This window comes from Chiroxiphia lanceolata, chromosome Z, assembly GCF_009829145.1.
Source record: "Chiroxiphia lanceolata isolate bChiLan1 chromosome Z, bChiLan1.pri, whole genome shotgun sequence".
NCBI classification, from domain to species: domain Eukaryota; kingdom Metazoa; phylum Chordata; class Aves; order Passeriformes; family Pipridae; genus Chiroxiphia; species Chiroxiphia lanceolata.
This window is the reverse complement of record NC_045671.1, coordinates 42,140,080-42,159,888: the sequence shown is the minus strand read 5'-3', so window position 1 is coordinate 42,159,888 and position 19,809 is coordinate 42,140,080. Positions and strand designations below refer to the sequence as shown.

Here is a 19,809-nt window from a genome sequence, read left to right as displayed (position 1 = left end):
TAATGTTGCCTTGAGTTAAACACCCTCTCCCTAAGGGAATAAAACTTGATGGTTTTGTTGGTTCTTTTAATGGTGACTTACCTGTATTAACAGAGTAGCTCTAGCAGTATTTGTTTTCTCTGTGTTTTTTAATTAATAAGTTGTTTTTTATGACTGTAATTATTTTACTGTCTTACCACTAACTTGCTAATTGGAGTCAGTCAGTAGTAGTATTCCACTGAGATCAGGAATACCTTTATCCAGGGAAGGAGATAGTATTTTAATGTCTGGATTTGTTTTTTTTCTTTTAAGGAAGGAAAATTAAATGGTTTATGAAAAGAGATAATAATCTTCCCTACAGTGAGATTAGTGTAGTGATCAGTTGCCCTTAAATTGCTCATGTATAGTGTGTGTACCCATTTGTCTTAATGGCTAAAGGTATAGGACAGTTTTTGTCCGTGTGAGAGATGGGGGATTTGATGTGATGGATGTCTAGTCAAATAATAAATTGAATGAGATATGAATTAAATTAGGTAACTTAGTTTCACTGACGTCTTGAGTGGCTTTCCTAGATACAACTTTAAAGTCTTCTGGCTGACTTGAGTTAGTCCATGTTAAGTTGATTAGATTACTTTGGTCATTATCACCAGCATGTAGCAATGTATAGTTGTAACTTGGTCATCACTATTTGTCATCAATCTAACAATAGCACAGCAGAAAGTCTTTATTTGAGAAAACCTCAATGGCTAACAGTTTAACAGGCAGGTTTCTGCCTCAAAAGTTTTGATTTCCAATTTTATGCTGCAGGAGGCTTTTCTTGATTACATCAGGAATTATTAGCTGTGAGGATGCCCTTGACCTTAGGTGAAAACTTGGAGAGAGAACATTATTTCAATTACAAGTGCAGAAGTATCACAAGTGCTGCTTTTGTCAGTAGAGGTTTACACTGTGTTCATTACCCTCTCCTATTTCCAATCAAATTCATAACAAAACCACCAGAATATATTTGGAATTAAAGCCACGTGGCATATTTAATGTGAGCTTCTCTTTACTTTTCAGTGAATGACTCAAATTTGGGTAGAAATGAGGTTTATCAATTGAAACTTTTTTGTGATTTTTTTTTTGTCTTATTCCCCTAAAATGGTGGTCATGTGACTTCTAGTGACAGGTCAGTCCTATGAGAATATGGTGACTGAGATCATGTCAATGGGCTACGAACGAGAGCAAGTGATTGCAGCACTGAGGGCCAGTTTCAACAACCCTGACAGAGCGGTGGAATACCTCTTGATGGTGAGCAGCTGCTTTACCAACACCTTGTTCTTTCTGATTTTATGTTTTCCACATAGCTTTCACTTTGATTTACATGTTATTTTGAATATTAACCAATCAGTGAGAGTAATATGTTTTCACAGAGGAACAACTTCTTCAGGCAGAGCATCTGGAAGGATGAGATTCAGACTTTGGGGGTCATGATGTGTTATAGAAAACACCGAAGTCATCCCTAACCACCGCTATCGCTTCTTTGCTTTTACTATTTGTTGATTTATATGGATATGTATGTAAATTGTGTTCTGTTGCAGTGATAGTTCTAAATGTCAATGGCTGATTCAATGATTTTGCATCACATCTTAGTGACATGTGTTAGTTGATTGGTTGTACTTTTAGATTAGTATCTATAGCATCACCTAGGCATTTTTTAAGTTCCAGTTCACTGTTTTTGCTAATAATGCACAGTGTTCTTAATATACTTTCCAAACAGCAAATTTTGAGAGTTTTTTGAAGTGTGCTTAATTTAACTGGTTTTAATTTAAGCAGTGTTCTAGAGAAGAAACGATTTTTGTTTGATAAATACAGTTTGAAGGGTGAAATGAACTTCACTGATGTGAGAGGAAATAGAGAGTAACTTCACTTTAATGGAAACCATGTGAGTTGTTTTAGGGTTTTTTTGGATTATTTCTCATTGTATACTTCAATCTGACAGGTGAATTGTAACCACCATAGAATCTGTCTGTGATCTTGTTGCTTAATCAGTATTTCCAGTGCATTTAGTTTTCACTCTAGCATATAATTTTTTTCCCTGATGTGGTTTTTCCTTTTTTCTGGACAATCTGAACTTTATTAGAATTGGAAATCAGATATCTTGGACAAGTCCTTGCAAAATATCTGTGGATTGAATTTCTAATTGATTGATGAGAAAACCAGCATCTTCATCTCCAGTTATAAAACTTTGCTTTTGTTAATGAAGTTTTTCTTCAGTAGTTACAACTACAAGTCACTGACATGCTTGCTACTTACATGAGGGTACTCAAGACTTTGTAACCTTCAGATTTTAAACTGACAGCAAATGTTTTGAGTACAAGAATGTACAATTCTCATCTAGCATTAGGCCACAAGGGTGAATGGAGTAGCTCCCAACTATCTGCCGTAAGTCTGCAACCTCAAATTTTTGTTTTTCATGTCATAAAAATGTTGATTTTAGTGTTCATCTAGTTTGTATATACACTATAAATTTGGTGTCTCCCCTAAGTGTTGGGTTTGCTGTGTGTGTGCAATTCTTGTACACTCAGTCTGATATTTCCCTCCTCTGTCTTATTTCTGTTCAGGAAGTCAAGAATAGAAACAAAACATCGCTATGATGGAGTCCAACATGTCACATATGCCAAATAGATTTTCTGACTGGCCTGAGCAGTTAATTTCTGCTCCTTCAGTAGGTTCTGTGTATACAATGAGTTCTCTTACATAAGGTAGTCCCTTTATGTTTCATGTTGTCCTCCACTGAGAATACCTTTTCTCTGTTCTTCTTCTTCTTCCTGCTGGAAAAGGAAGTGGGGAGGAACAATGTTGGTCTTGGAGACCATATTAGCTGACCTACTTCTGTTCCCCTTCTAGGAGAATCATGTTGCTATAAATGGTCTTTCTAACTGTTCTTGATCTGCTATGTTCTAAACATGTTCCTTACTGTCCTGCTGCGTTAAAAAAAAAAGCTTATTTTTGGTTAATACAGGTCCATTAATGACACTGTTCTTTGACACTCTGTTACCTGCCTCCAAACTATCATCAGTGTTATATTTGTTATAATCTGCAGAGTAGGATTTAGGGTGTTGAGGTCTCTAAGTGTATACAGTTGTCCAGGTTTAAAGAACAAGGTACACCGAAGGTACCTTAGAGTGTTGGAAAGAAAACATCAAGAGACTCCCTGTGCTTAAAGCATAGCTGTTCCTCAGGTGAGCCCTGAAGATTCTGCTTATTGTCCACAGTTCAGGTGACAAGCTGTTCTGTTTTCATGGCTTCATCATTGAGGATCTAGCTGTAATCCTGTGTCTGAGTGTGGTCATGGAAGGAGGTCTCAATTCCAAAAGACACTCTTTCTATACTCCAGACTCATCTCTGGAGGCATTTACATTCAGATTTCTTTGACCCCAGGATTTTCTAACCCCTAATTGGGAAGGAGTCCTGTCTCATCAACAACCAGACCACTGCTTGCAGCCTCTTAGTTTGGAAATTTTTAGGAACCATTTTTCTGTGAGGATAGTCACACACTGAGCATGTTCGCTGGAGAGATTGTCAGTATCCTGTGTTTGTCAGTGTCTCAAAGGGGTTTGAACAATGCCTTTTACAGGCTTTAACTTTTGGTCAGCCGTGAATTGGTCAGGCAGTTTGACTAATGATCACTGTGGGTACCTTCCAACTGGAACTATTCTGTTCTCCGTTCTGCTCAGGGGCCGGACCTGCTGTGATTGTTACCCTTTGGAGAGCAATGTCAGCTAAAAACTGCTATAGTGCTCAGTTAAACAGTAAACAATTATTTCATCCACTGTAAGGCACCAGTGGACTTTTTTGCTGCCCAAGAAATGTGTATATTCAATATGACTTGGGTGTGAATTGATACCACGTTTTATTCTTTGGGTAGCTGCATGAACAAGGTCCACATGCCTCATTAGTCTTGTCTGATTACAGCTGTACACAGTCTCTGTTATCTGGAGAGTGACACCTCAGGCTTGTATTTAACAGTTAAGGTGATGTTCAAGATGGCAAATAATTTCTAAGTGAATTTGTTTGAACTAGTTTACATAGTGCTTCCACTCAAGAGCAAACTTAAGGTTTGAACAAGCACATTGTTTGATTTGAGCGCAGATTACAGTGATGACTTAGGCCTGTGAATAGGTGAAATCAGCTCATAGTTTCATAAGATTAACCCAAGTTGTTACATTATACTTAGTTTCCCAGAAATGACTGATTTGATGGGAAGTTATTTAAGCAGTGCTCTGTAAGCCACTGATAAGAAAGAATTACCTCAGAATTACACTGTGAATGGAATTTTCCTTCCCCTCTGTGGAGGGAGGAATGTATAGCAAGGTTACTGAACCATATAAAGGTAATGAATGAAGTGTGTGACAGAGAAAACTTGCATTTATTCCTCTGAGTGGCTTAAACATGTATGTGATGATTAGGTGATTTATACCTTGCTATGCTTCTTATCATACAGCTAAGGCAAAGTTTTGCCTGGAGCACCGTCCATTTCTCCCTTTCTAGATGCGCCTTCCATATTAGCTGTATATTTGTCCTTTTTGTTCAGCTGTAGTGATGAACGTACCACGTTGCAGCAGGATTTTTAATCTACCTTACCCACCAGGCTCATGTTGCCTAAAAGACCGCAGAGAAAAAAGACTCCAGCCAATTCAGTGTATAAGATAAGATAGAGACCAGGTCCTTTAATCTCAGGCCTAAGGCCCAGGGAATACATACCACACACACCCCCTCAGACAGTGGTTCTATGATTTTATAATGCCCAGGTTCTGCTCCCTGACATGCCCCTTCAGGAATTGGGTCTAGGGGTGCTTGGGACCCCTTCTTCCTCATCCTCATCTTCTTCGTAGCATGCACAGTCCTTGGAGTTCTTCCAAAGTTCTGGGCTTCAGGCTTGCTGTGTCTGCGTGATATCTTCTGGTCCAGGCCTTAGGGTGTTTTTCTACAATTCTACCTTGAAAAGAAGACCAAACAAGCTAACAGAATTTTAGAGGGATTGATATGATATGGGATAATACGGTTGGGTATGTGTAAACATTATGCTACAGGGTAAGGGATATAATACAGCTACATTCACTACACATCTACTTCTAAAATCTATAAAAGTTTAAAAATCAAAAAAACTCTGAGGCATCAGTCTCCCCTTTAGAGATGGACAAAACTCAATCTTGTCCAAACTCTACCACTTCCACCTAGCATTATACCAAAGGGATGACCAACATCTATAGCATCAGGTCATGCAATGAGCTATTATACAAACTCTGTGTACATCACTAATATAAACAGTTCTTTTAGCCAGTTCCAGTTTGGTAACCATGAAGTAAGTCTGTGGAGATATCTCTGTGAACCTAATGAGACATCTTCAGGAATTGTCCAATTTAAACTTGATGCCAAATTTTAGTGGAATCCATAGTGCAAATCCAGCACTCACTTTCATGAAGAATATTGGGTGCATTTTACTAAAACCAAATGTAAATTTTGGTTCTAAACCCGAATCATAGTTACCAACTTTACAGATAACATATAGAGAAGAAACAGTCTAGGCTACATCCTCTTCATCAGTGTCAGGCTCTGATTTGCTAGTAGTTCCAGGAACTGAAGCTTTCTTAACTCTGGAGTAATGAAACCAGGGTCCTTTGCCAGCAATTTCAACTGCAGTGAGGGAAGTCAGCAGGACTTGAAATGGTCCTCTCCACTTGGCTTGCAATGGGTTACTGTCCCACCATTTAACATAGACCTAGTCTCCAGGCTGGAATTGATGAGCAGAGGTGTCCAATCCTATGGGTCTGGATAATTCGATGAATCTTTGGAGTTTCTGTAAAGTAGAGCCTAGAGCCACTAAAGACTTCTGTAGATCAACTTTCCCCCTCGTGTGAATGTCCCCTGGAATGTGTGGAGCTTGATATGATCTCCCATATAATATTTCGTAAGGACTTACATTATCTCTCCACCTTGGTTGTATGTGAATTCTGAGCAGAGCTAGAGGCAAAGCCTGAACCCTTGACATGGACGTTTCCTGACAAATTTTACCAATTTGCATTTTAAGAGTACCATTCATACCTTCTACTTTCCTCCCTGCCTGAGGTCTGTAGGGAGTATGCAGGTCCCAGACAATTCCCAGGATGTGACAAACCTCCTTCGCTATTGTTGCAATGAAAAGTGTCCCTCTATCTGATGATGTTCTTAGAGGAACCTCGAACCTTGGAATTACATGGTTGAGCAAAGCTTTTACCACTTCCCTTGCTGTGTTAGTGCAACAGAGGTAAGCTTCAGGCCATCCACTGAAGGTGTCAACCAATACCAGTATTACTTGTATCCCTCCCTGGGTGGTAACTCAGCAAAACCTATTTGCCAGTAATCTCTGGGAAGGTCCCCGGCCTTTGTTACCCCTAGGACTGCTCTCTTGCTTGTATCAGGATTGTTTTGCCTGCAGATTTCACATTTACTTACAATGGATTGCTCAGCTCTGGTCATACCTGTCTCTATTACTACCTTCTTCAAATGTTTTAGAAGGTTTTCTGTTCCCCAGTGGGTAGCCTAATGTTCCCGCAGAGCTGTCTCCCTAAGGAGTGGGGGTGTGACCACAACCTGTCCTGTAGGTGTAACAGCCCATCCACTTTTTGCTTTCAGTGTTAAGGGACTTAAATAACTGGTGGTCTTTCTCATCATATTTTGGGGTGAACCCTGTCAGATCGATTTCCTTCTGTGGTATTACTGTTAGGATACCTTTTTCTGCAGCCCCTTTTGCTGCCTGGTTGGCAAAATGATTTCCCAGTTCAGGAGTTGTTTTCCCCTTTTGATGTTAATGTGGTCAATAAGGTATAGGGGTTGGCCACTACTGGATGTATATCCTCTGTTATTTTGTTGATTGCCCTTAGATCCTGCACCAATCAATAGCTCTTACCATCAACCTTTTTTACTGGTAGGACTGGGGGTATTGTATTTGGATTCATATTCTACCAATAACCCAGATTTAATCCTTTACAACTTTCTAGCTTCAAAGGGTATTGGTTTTGTCTTACCAGTGTTGCTCCTGGTTTGAATGTGATGCTTACAGGTTCTGCTTGCTTGGACCTCCCAGGACAATTGCTAGCCCACGCTATAGGGATGACAGCATTCTCAACCTCTGTGGGGATCTCTCTGTGATTCTCCTGTATGCAAAAGGGAGCTGCCTTGATATATTTAGTGTCAGAAATTATGACTTTTATTCCCTGCCCCTTACAGAATTTAATTTTGGCTTCAAATTTCTCCAAAAGATCGCTACCCAGTAAAGGCTTGGGAGAGTTTGGCATATAGAGGAATTGATGAGTTACCCAGCGCTTTCCCAATTTAAATCTCAAAGGTTTAAAGAAAGGCCTTGTTTCGCTTACCCCTGTAGCACCAACCACCATCACAGTATGATGACTCAGTTTCCCTTCCAGAGTGTTTACACAGAATATGCTGCGCCTGTATCAACCAAGAATTCCACTTCTTCCCCTCCCAGCTTAGCTACAACAGGAGGTTCTGCTGAGGAAGAATCCTCCAGTCCCGTTCAGACACCCTGTGTCTGAACTAGTCTGGTCCACAGCCAGTTGAGGGACTGGGTTTCCACTTCTCTTCAAATCTGGACAATCCCTTCTACAGTGCCCTTTCTTTTTGCAGAAAGAACACCGATCATTCCCCTTATTATGCTGGCAGTTGCATTTACAACACTTGCAGTGGGTATTGTGCTTGTGACGTTCCTGGCAGTTACTGCATTAGTGGGGTGTGTGGCAGTCATCTGCCTCCACCTCCAGCACTTTTGCCTTGCCTTTCTGATACCTATATCCCAATATCTCACTGATCTCTTTCTTCTTACCTGCCTTTTGCAACTTTTTCCTTATATCATCCACAGACTGACCTATGAACAAATAGATCAAATGTTTTTTCCCAAGATTTGAATTGATGTCCACATCTGTATACTTTAGTAGGACATCTTTCAGCCTATTCAAGAAGTCTGTTGGGGATTCATTCTTGTCTTGCTTCACCTCATACATTTTTGTCCAATACCATGTCTTAAACCATACCCCAGCCAATCCTGATAGTGTTTCAGTGCTTCCCTCTTTTCTGGTGAATTGGGATCCCATTTTGAGTCCCCTGGGGGGAATATATCCTTAAGTTCCCCTGTGAGTTTTCCAAATGCTAGTAGTAGCTCAATCCCAGACCAGGCAGCTTGCTTAACCATTTTCTTCTCCATACTATCAGGCAATGTATCCATCATGACTTTCAGGTCATACTAGTCTGGATTTTGTGTTCTTACTGCTCTTTCTACATAATTAGCCATTTTTTCTGGTTTTCTCTATATACCTCCACTGAGCCCTTCCATTGTTGTAACTCAACCGAGAAAAAGGAATTTTTATCAAAACTGGTCCTTGGTTACCCATGGCCTGTCTCAGGGGAGCCTCTATGACAGTTCTCTCCTTTCTTGTTCTTGTTCTCCTAGCCGTCGGGCTTGGATCCGACACAGCCTCACATACCCTTCTCCCACTTCCCTTCGCAGTTGCCGAGGAAACCTTCCCCTTTGTTTTTGGTTTTACTACGGGAGCTTTTTCCTCCTCCGAGGTACTGACCGATTCGTCATCAGAGGCTTCTGTACCTGTGTCAGTGAGATCATTATCTCTAGTTTTGAATTTCATGCTCGAGGGGTCAAAGAGGGGGAAAACCTTGCCTTTTCCTCCTGTCGGGGGCCAAGAATGATCTGTTCTTTGGTGTAGCCGTTCGCTGATGATATGGGGTAAAAGCTGGAAACGCCCCTGGGGCTGCCCTCTCTCTTCTAGAATGGGAAACCCTGAATACCAAGGGGGGCAGTCGGGAATGACCGCGCCCCCCCCCCCTGTACCCCGTGGGAGGGTAAGGACCATAAGGGACTGGGAGGGCTAAACGGCAAGAGACGGCTCCAGCTCCGCCCACAATGGTGGAGCCAGAGGCTCCGGTGTCGATTGGGGCATTGACCCCGGCTGCAGGCACCGCCTCCACTCCTCCTCCTCCCACAGCTCCGGCGGGAATTTTGCCTGTAGCTGCTGAGGTATCGTGGGCAGCCATGTCTGGGCCGGTCGCAGCCGAGGGGCGGTCTGTGTTTGCGCTTGCCGCGCTCCCCGCTCCGTCCGTCAGACCCGTGGCAGCTCCCACGGCCGTGACCGCGGTCGCCGCTGCCGCCGTCCCGTCTGCCAGACTTGTGGCAGCTCCCGTCGCGCAAGCGGCCGTTTGTCCCGTAGCGGTGGGTCCCACCGCCGCCCCCGTGGCGATGGCTCCGCTAGCTGCTGTGGCAGGCGCTGTCCCCGCCAGTCCCATAGCTCCCGTGATCCCGTCGCTGCTGCCGGAATCGCCGCGGTGACTCCCGCGCCAGTCCCAGCCGCTGGCAGTCCCGTGGCTAGACCTGCTCTCGCTACGCTGGCGGCAACGCCGGCGGCAGCACCTACAGTCACGCCTGCAACTCCTCTGGCCGTCTGACCAGCGCTGGCAACCACCCCCGCCTGTCCTGAGGCGCCCGGGGCTCCGGTGGGACCTGCGCCCCCTGCGCCTGTGGCAGCTCTCGGCGCCGCTGGTCCCGCGGAGCCGGCCGCACCCGCTCCAGCAGGAGTGGCTCCTGGGTTTCCCCCTTGCAAATTGGGGGCCATTAAAAGATCTAAATCCTCGTCTGTCGGGCTTTTAACGTAAATTTGACTGGTGGGATCACCTTTACCACGATCTTTCCTCTCTCCTCTCTCTAAAACCGTTTCTGAGAGCTCTGCCTCTGCAAGGGCTCTATCTAACTTATACTCTCTCTTCCATTCTGGATGGTTTAAAAAGGCCAAAAACAATTCAGCATACACTACTTCATTCCATCGTTCCTCCTTATGAAGGGTTGACGTAAGCTGTAACACTGTATTCATTTGAAAAGAGCCAAACTTCGGCCAAGTCTTTCATTTGAGCAGCCTGTGCAAAGGCCACGTATTTATAGAGAGCCTGCATAACTCCTGCCTCTTTAAAGATGTTTCAGGGCCAGTCAAATGCCTCCAGTGCTGCAAAACCAAGGCTAAAGGAGATCCTTTTGGGATCTCCTCCTCTTGGGACTCGACACAACCCATGATGAGAACTACCAGGCAGGAAAAAGCTTCCCAGCACCAGATTTGAACTCGCGACCTCAGGATTACCCCGCAAGCTCCCTCTCTGAACACCACCACCAACTTCAAGCCAGGGCAGGCACGGTATTTTAATGCAGAGAAAGGCATCCCTTTCCTTCTGGCTGTACCAAGCCAATGCAAAGCCCCTGAGTAACCACAGTGGTAGGCTCCACTGTCCCTGCCCTGCCTTTATTGAAGCTGCAAGGGGAGGTTCCTCCACCCGCTTCCCTTTGATTGTCCTGGGCTTCCACCCACAGACTGGAAAAACAGCAATTTGTGCAACAACACGGGCCCAAAGTCTCACTTCCTAGCCTACCATATTCCCCTGTTTCCAGTAAAAACCCCTTTGCAACTTATAGTAAAATTACCCAAAGGAGCTGCTCTTTTATCTCACCTCTGTGTGTGTGGTTCTGAGGAGCTGGGCTTCCCAAGATTGGTGCGGGAATTCTCCAAAATATGCTGGCAGAAGAATAATTTCCTGCAGGATTATGTTTCCTGATCCAGAGGAGTTACAGGTCCCACTTTTCCACTTTTCAGAGTGCCAAAACTGTTACCTAAAAGACTGCAGGGAAGAAATACTCCAGGCCAATTTGGTGTATAAGACAAAGAGAGCAGGTCTGTAATCTCAGGCCTAAAGCCCGGGGAATACATACCATGTGAGCTCACCCAGACAGTGGTTCTATGATTTTATAATAAGGTCCATCCAATCCCAGATCTGTCCAGCCTCAGTTTTGCCCAGTTCTACGCCCTGACACACCCCTTCGGGAACTGGGTCTGGGGGTGTTTGGGACCCCTTCTTCCTCATCCTTGTCTTCTTCACAGCACACACAGTCCTTGGAGTTCTTCCAAAGTTCTGGACTTGAAGGTCACTGTGTCTGTGTGATATCTTCTGGTTCAGGCCTTAGGGTGTTTTTCTACAATTCTACTTTGAAAAGAAGACTAAACACACTAATGGAATTTTAGAGGGATTGATATGAAATGGGGTAGTAGGGTTGGGTATGTGTAAGCATAATGCTACAGGATAAGAGATATAGTACAGCTACATTAAAATCTACATTCACTACACATCTTCTTCTAAAATCTGTAAAAGTTTAAAAATCAAAAAAAAGCTCTGAGGCATCACTTGACAAACCTCTTTTTTGTCTGACTAAACTGAAATTTTATAATATTTCCATCCGCCCCATTCCTTATGTTTTGTGCTTCCCAAACTGAAGGATGGCCTTCTTTTGGGTAACTTCTCTGGACTTGTTGTCATACAGGATTCTTTCTTGGTGTCTCTCCCCTGCCAAGCTGTCTGAGTTTCCAGGATTCAGGGAGAAAGGCTGAAAGGACAAATTTGGTGCAGGAGTTCAGTGACAGTGGGGAAGGTTAGAATAGGAAGTCTGAAGGATTCCCATGCAGGAGTAAGGTAGTAGGGTAAGGTGCGTCTTGGTTGTATAACCCATATTCTAAATTCACTATGATTGTTCTTTTTAGCTTTGTCTATTTCACCCCCCTGAGCAATCAGTTCCTTTATAAAGTTTTTTGCACATGAAATATAAACAAAAAGCAGGTTAAGTTTTGTTGGTTTTTTTTTTTAACTGCTAACACTTGATGACATAAAGACTTTTTCACACTTAAGATACAGTAAAGGACAGTTTTGCATTGAGGAAGGAGGTCCCAGGAGCATTGTTCTTAAATCTCTTCACAGTTTCCTCCCAGATTGTATGGCATTGATAATCGCAGTTAGCATTGTGTACTACAATTCTGTTGCTGTTGTAATGTAGCTTCTTTTGCATAACACTATAACATATTGTAACTATATTTGGGTTAACTTTTTCACTCATATGAAATATCTTGGAGCAGAATTCAAAGCAAGTACTTTTTATGGAGTAAAACATGTTTTTAAACTGATGCAGTGAATGCTTTACTACCTTGCTGTACAAACCACACATTTTTCTCATCAAAAAATAAAATTGTTCTTTTCACAGTGTTCTTTGTTCATTGTAAGTGCATACCTATCACAGCATCTTGCTTTGTATTTGCAGTGAAAGCATTAAAGGGTTTTTTGTCCCCTTCATTCTGGAAAGCAAATATTACATGCAGTTGAAACAAATATTTTGTAGCATTCTGTAGGTAATTGTGTGAACTGTGGCTTTAGGGTATACCTGGAGATAATCAGGCTGTGGCTGAACCTCCTCAAACACCAAGCAGTGGTGCCTCTCAGTCTTCAGCAGTGGCAGCAGCAGTAGCAACTATACCAACGACTACTAGCTCATTAGGAGGTAAGAAAGGTTATGTTTGAGAGGATGCGATAAAAACATTGCGCTTAATCAGTCTCTTCTTCAGTCAATTTTAAGTTCCTGGTGCTTGTGAACTGATCAATGGAGCTGGGTAAGAGCTGCATCATGGAAATTCCAAATGTGGTACTTCCTTGGAACATGCAGCTTGATATATGTTGATACATCTGCAGTGAGGTTTCAAAAAATGCAGTGTACTCACACAACTCCTTTGATTCAGTATTCTGAATTTAAGTGTAAGACCACGAATGTGGGTGGGGTTGTGTTTTCTCTCACATAAACTCTGGCTTTCTGCTCTGTGGGTAACTGGGCACTGTCCATGGCTGTACTTATGTATCTGCCTCTTGGAATCTGGAATATCAAGGGAGAAACCTGCAATTAGTCATGAAGTGTAGCACCTAAGAGACTTGTAAATGACCTGGGACTCCTCACAGAGCACATGGACAGTGGGTGGTGCCTGCTGAAGAGAACCCTGTCTTAAAGGGAGATAAATACATGAAAGGAGCATTATGAAGGGGAAGGGAAGGTCTGTTTTAGGCTGTGGCAGAGATGGAGTTCAAGATACAAGCTTTGATAAGAAACCAGAGCATTAAACATACAGATTGTAGCTACAGGCACACATGACATAATCCATAAAGAGGTAGTGGGGGATGGGGCGTTTCAAAGTGGTTCAGACACAGTTCAAGGCAGTAAATAATATAGATTGTATGGGAAGGAAAGACTCCCTTGAGTCAGAACTGACCCATTGCAGGAGATAGGGAGCTCTGTTGTAGATGCAGAGACAAGGCAGTAGACTGGGTAGATGTCTCTGAATGAGGTTACTGAGAGATGAGACAAAGAAAAATGCTGGAAATAAAAGACACAAGGCTGTTGGATCTTAAAATTGGGTGGAAAGAAAATGCACTGTTTAGCGTTGCTTAAACTAGAGTAAGTCAGTGTGAGGAAGCAAGCTTTTCTGTCCTTCAGTGAGGAGTGTATAGTCCTATTTCTGTCCAAAATTGCAGTGTCGGTATGTATTTTATTAAGATTCTTAGTAACTTCTTTAAAAACCATGTTACCTCTTTTGATTTTTCAGGACATCCCCTTGAGTTTTTACGAAATCAGCCTCAGTTCCAGCAGATGAGACAAATTATCCAGCAAAATCCTTCTCTGTTACCGGCATTGCTACAGCAGATTGGACGGGAAAACCCTCAACTACTGCAGGTGAAGCTAAAAAGAAGAAAATAATGCTTGCTAATTCTGATTTAGCTTTACAAGAGAGGCATATGTTGATGTTACCTGGAATAATGTGTTACTGGCAGTTACAATATCCTGTTGTTGGCTTTTCAGCAGTTGTTGCTGTACAGAACATATTTTCTATTACATTAGAAATGAGTCTGAGACTCTTACTAAGAGGGTGCACTGGGGTCAGGAGGAGGAAATGATTGCTGCAGTTGAACTGAAACATGAAATTGTGTTTCTTATGGTTAGATGTAATGATTTTTCTCGATGCACTTTTTACACATTCCTTTGACTACTTGCTTCCCTGAAAACATTTTTACTTGTCTGTTGGCAGGCTTAAACATGAGTTATTGAAATATGTGTGTTTTCTTTTATTGTTCCACGCATCACAGCAAATAAGCCAGCACCAGGAACACTTCATTCATATGCTGAACGAGCCAGTTCTAGAGTCTCGCCAAGGCTTAAGTGGGAGTGATGATGGTGCCAGCACTGGAGAAGTAGCAGATGCTGGAAATGGTCATATGAACTACATTCAAGTAACACCACAGGAAAAAGAAGCTATAGAAAGGGTGAGCCTTTCTTCTTTGAAGTGTTTCTTGGCTGTTGGTGTAGGTTGTTGACTCTAGTGCATGCTTAAGACATAACTTAAACTTTTCTTATGCTGAGCAGTTCTGCTTCATATTTGATATTTTTAAACTTGGTATTTCATAGCTGTTGTAGTTCTGTTTCAAACTACATCTCTTCTTGCTTTATAGCAATTAAGTCTAAAATGTCTTAAATCTGCCTTACTAGGAAGATGCAGAGCCTTTTAAGTGATCAGAGACTGTTTGTGGTAATTAATGACTGAATTGTGTTCCCTCAGGAATGGGAACTCAGGCAGAAATTCCTCTTGCAAAAGCCTCAGCCAGTGGTGTTCTAGATCATTCCGTGATAGGTGTCCAGGTGCAAAGATCTGTCTGCATGAGCACTGTTTGCAAAGTGCTTGGATAGTAAGAAGGCTCATAGTTAAGTAGATTAGTTCAAGTCAAAACTTCACCCACATATTTTTCTATCCATGGGAATTATTTAATTATAGCTTTCTAAAAACAACAGGTAAACATGTCTATAAAAATGCTCTTGGGGGTGGTATATTGCATCATAACTACTGTGTGTAACATTGACTAAATATGGCTTTATATAGATGGCAATACCACTGAGATCTTTTTCTTAGAAAAAATTGCAAGACTTCTGTCATACTGTGGTAGTGGTTTTGTGTCTCAAAGACAATGGTTTTTTTCCAGCTGGCAAAGCCAAAGGTTATGTAAGGATCATCAGAAAATAACTGTTTAAATATAGGTATCAATTCTCTAGATCTCAAGGAAGTTAACAATTAATAGGATTAGTCTGATAAAATTGTTTGTCCATGTACTTCACAGATCATGCTCTCTAATCTGCTGCATGTCCTTTTAAAGCCATTTTATTCAGTAGAGCATTATTACCTCTACAGTCTGTTCTAAAACCCAGCAGAGACCTGTACACTTCTTCCTCTTACTGTGAAACACACCTCAGAATTTTAGGAACCTAGTATTGCAGCTAATGCAGTCATGCTGTTTGTGGCAGAAAATAAAATCTAAGAATGGTTGGCGAGGGATAATAGGATACAGTTTCTCACAGTTATTTGGTCTGCCCTATATGTGAAATGCAGGATTTTGAGAAAAATCTCCAGGTAGTTGTATGTACTTGCCTTTGGCTAAAATAAGGTTTCATTTGCTGACTGCCTTTAAGTGCGGGCTAAACTCATTCCCCTTGGCACAGTAATAACTTCTACCCTGGTGTTCTCATGCCCTGCTGTCACTGTGTCCCAGACATTAATTAGTTTCTTGGCTTCTGAAAAACAGATTCCTCTCAACTTACTTCTATTGGCTGCAGTGTGCAGTCAATATTTTTTTTAAAATGTGAAAATCCAGTATAAACAATTGAAAGTATGGCTTAATGTGATGTCTTGAACTGTCTACTAGAGATCCCAGTCTGGAAGCTCTTGTTCCAGATAGCTTTTGTTAAAAGTTCTTTGGAGCTTTGTATAATTGTTTGAAATGGGCATTGTTTGAAGGGGTTTTTTTCTGCATCAGTGCCATGTGCTTTTACTTCCTGACATTACTGTGACCCAGGTCTGTTTTAGTGACTTACTATGTCATTAAAGAAGTGACATAGTTTTTTGGTGCTTCATTAGACTCACTCATCATTTTTTCAAGTGAGAATTCTGTTTATTCAAGGCAGAGGCAACACCTTATTTTTTGCTCACTAGAGGCTGCATTGGCCTAGGCAGCAATGTAGTTTTCAAGAAGGCAGTAATTGCTTAAGTGACACCTCAAGACAACTAAACATACAAAGAAGCTTAATATAAAAAAATGTACTTTCTAAATGTGTTTCTTTTCTTCAGTTAAAGGCATTAGGGTTCCCTGAAGGACTTGTGATACAGGCGTATTTTGCTTGTGAGAAGAACGAAAACTTGGCTGCCAACTTTCTTCTACAACAGAACTTCGACGAGGATTGAGAGAACTTTTTCTATTTCACACCTCACACCAGTGCATTACACTAACTTTGTTCACTGGATTGTCTGGGATATTTGGGCTTATATTCAAAATGCTTGGTGTAATGGTATATAGGGGGTGGGTGGAAGGGAGAACATAGGAAACAAAGCAAAGGAAGCAACAACTATGTCTGCTTTAAATTAGCAGATGCAGAAAATCGCACAGTGTAAAAAAAAACAACCAAAAATCAGCTTCTGCAGATAATTAGTTCCTTCTGTAAACTGTAGCTTAACTTTTTCTAGATTTTTCACTCTTATTGTACTAGTTCCAGACATGTAGTGTAATGCACTGCTTCATATTCCTTTCCACTTAGCACTGGTATTGGAAGTAGGTTGTGCTACATAGATCCTACAGTCTGTATTTCGTGGCAACACTGGGGAGCAGCTTTGTGAAATGTTAGAAGATCTGAGCATATATAATCCTGAATGCCAAAATAAGGATATTTGGGGTTCTCTTTTCATCTCTTTGAAAGTAGTGCAAGAAGCACAGTATTTTTGTCTAATGCTGAGTTAAAACAGTGTTGGCTTTTTTCCCAAATGAAAACCCATTTTGGTTAAAAGTGTCTTGATTATTGAGAAACTCCACCCCCTTTTTTTCCCCTCAAATTATCTGAGAAGCTGTATACATACAGATAAAATTATTATCCTGTTTACATACTTTCTTTTTGGGAAAAAAATATAAATATCTAATTACTGTTCTCTCTATGTTGCAGTAAAAGTTTTAAAACCAATAGGTTGCATGTTTGGTTTTGTTATATGCACTCTAGTGAATTGAATATTCTTTTTCTGCCAGCAAACCAATTGCAAGCTTCATTTTTGTCTGCTGCAATGAGACTTTATCAAATCAAATTTCACTGTCACAACTTTGTTGAACCAGCTTTTACAGTACAGCTATAAGTGTTCTGTTGCTCTTGAGTAGGTTGTAATGTTCCAGCTATTTCTGTTAAGTAAGGACTTTTGGGGATTTATTCACTTTATAAGGAAGAGAAGTCCATAACTTGAGATACCAAGTGAACTATCAGTTTATTCCAACCCGAAACAATCGGCACTGAAACCTTTCTATTGAAAATAAGCTCTGATTATAGAGTTTTGAATCTTACTTCTAGGCACCTACTTGTCATTTATTTTGTTTAGTCATAAAGTGTTAACAATCTTCTTTTTTAATGCACATTTTCTTTTTGAGATAATTTTGCCCATCATTGCAATACTAGGAATGAAATGAAATGCTAATGTAATCTAAAGATGTTACGTGCAACATTTCCTGAACACAGCTTGGGGATAGTTTGATTTTTCTACTGTTGTAGTCTAGTTAGCTGGATTACAAATTTACCTCTACAAATAACCAGGAAAATCTTATTACTGGTACAGCACTGAATTCCTGTACCACTAATGATATTAATGATTTAGTGGTACAACTAAAAATTTATTTTCTGCTTAGGTTGTCTATTAGTGGATTAACTACCTAACTACTACTTAAACTCAAAGTACAAATGAAGTGTCTTGGAAAAAAAGGAGTGAAAAAGACTGAAACACTTTTATTTTGTTTCTTCGATGATTGGCTGTAGTCTGTAAAAATATTACCTGCACAAAACAATTAAATGCATTTAAGTCTTTTGCTTTTTTTCCTATTCCTTATTTCTGTTTTCATCTGTGATATTTTTCCAGATAGTGTGTATTGTAATTATTCAGATTTTATTCTTCTAAAATTTCATAGGTGTATGTCATCTAAATTATCAGTAACACAACTCAAATCTATCAGTAGGATATGTGATACTGCTAAATAGAGAATAAGTCTTTCATAATGTGTTCATTTTAGAGAAGTTAATGTCAATGCCTGAGACAGCCAGTAGACTTCATCTAAATAAGAGTCTCAGTTTGTATATGGACTGAGATGAATTTTGATTTAACACTGCAGGCCAGAAGGGGCTGTTTGTTATCTGTAAAAGGACTAGCTGTCAGGTACTTGAAAAAATGCCAAATTGATACAAGGACTTCTTGAATGTACTTTACTATATAGCTAATACCTAACTGAGACAAAAGCTTTTAGTCTGTGGGAGTCTTCTGTATTGATCAAACTGCTATCAGAAGTAACCATTCCTTCTTTAGGAGGGTGGAGAGTAAAGCAAGAATGTCTGGGTGTTTCAGTCCGCTCCCTCCAATTTTGATTTCTGAAATGTTTACTTATTATAAGTGTATTTGAATTAAAGTCTGTTGAGCTTGTTCTTTGTTTAAAAAAAAAAAAAAAAAGCTTTATTCATTTGTAACTTTGTATGCTGAGTGACTGAGAGGGTTTATGGCTGCTCTGTTTGAAGCCTTATGAGTAATGCTGTTCCCATTTTTCCAGCAGTGAAACAGTGTTTTTGTGACTTCTGATGAACAACAGGTGTCTGACCTTAACTTGCTAGCAAAACCTGTTACCTGTCCAATAGCAGGATACTTGCCAGGGAGAACCGTGTGTCTCTCTTTTTAGTTGCTGCCAAAAGGGAAGAATACATGGAATTCACGTGGTGTTGAGAAGGTGTGACCTGAGCAAGCTTTCTGAGTATGTTGTGCCTCGCTTTCTTACCAAGTACTACCGGGAGCTGTCTGCACAGAGTGCTTTTCCTGCTTCTTTGCTGCAGACCCTCTTAGGGATTTGGGGATCAGTTTCCTCAGGGCTTTCTGAACAGTAGCTAAGAAAATAAAGTATTTCTTCCTAAGTTTTGGTATTGGAGTCCTTACCTTTGTTGTAAAACTTCTGAATATCTGCTTAGTCAAAAGCTATTTATGATGCACTTTTAATTGGGATTAAAAAATTACTCTGAAGTCATACTAATTCTGTAGTTGTCTATTCTTAAGTCCTCTGTGCACATTTTAATGCTGTGGTTCATTGACCTTGTCGAGGGTCATCTGATGAATCCAGCTACAGCCCAAGCAGTTTGATTGATTATATGCTTTGTTCTTACCCCACACTAACAGAACTTTTTTGAAGGCAAACTGTGACTCTCATTTTGAAACATCAGATTGAGCATGCATTCATTCAAGAATGCATGAATGAATGAAACTGAGACACACAGTCCTCAAATAATATACACAGACCTCACACCTGGATATTTCATTTGGTTTTACAGATATTTGGAGGCATCCACATTAATGTTTAAATTTTTATTTTCTGATGTCTCTTAAGTCCAGCTCATTGTACAAAACTAACCCAGAATTTCTGCGCTTGAAAATAGTCTGTGGGTCAATGGAAACAATATGGCGTGAGTTGAGAGAACATCTTTGTCAGTTATATTTTTAGTTTTTCCTTGCCTGGTTTGGGTTGCCAACAGTGTTCTACACACTCTCTTCTGAAAACATAATTTTGAACCTACAGCTATGTGATTATGAAGCCACAAGTTACAAAATTTTGTGACTTCACTGATCTATCCAGAAAAGTAGGCTTATTTCATTTGTGATTAAATGGTGTATGGGAATAATTTAATTACTCAATTACCACAAAATACATGATGGATCAGCATTGCTGCAGGCTGTAGCTGATGTTGCTGACTTCTAATGGTCGAGTGCCAGTGCTGTATTTATATATTTATTTATAGAAGATGCGACCTGTGAGAGGGAGAACAGGATGTGAAAC

At 40.8% G+C, this 19,809-nt stretch overlaps 1 protein-coding gene across 1 annotated transcript in view; it reads left to right on the top strand.

Moving 5' to 3' along the window:
• The window catches only part of RAD23B (RAD23 homolog B, nucleotide excision repair protein), a 43,398-nt gene extending 24,393 nt beyond the window's left edge, over nt 1–19,005 (top strand). Inside the window, exons 6-10 of the mRNA XM_032675279.1 lie at nt 1,142–1,269; nt 12,268–12,391; nt 13,482–13,609; nt 14,020–14,196; nt 16,047–19,005. Of these exons, the coding sequence (XP_032531170.1) occupies nt 1,142–1,269; nt 12,268–12,391; nt 13,482–13,609; nt 14,020–14,196; nt 16,047–16,160 (671 nt within the window). The 3' untranslated portion in view covers nt 16,161–19,005. The remainder of the gene's footprint in view (nt 1–1,141; nt 1,270–12,267; nt 12,392–13,481; nt 13,610–14,019; nt 14,197–16,046) is intronic.
• Nucleotides 19,006–19,809: the final 804 nt, after the last annotated feature.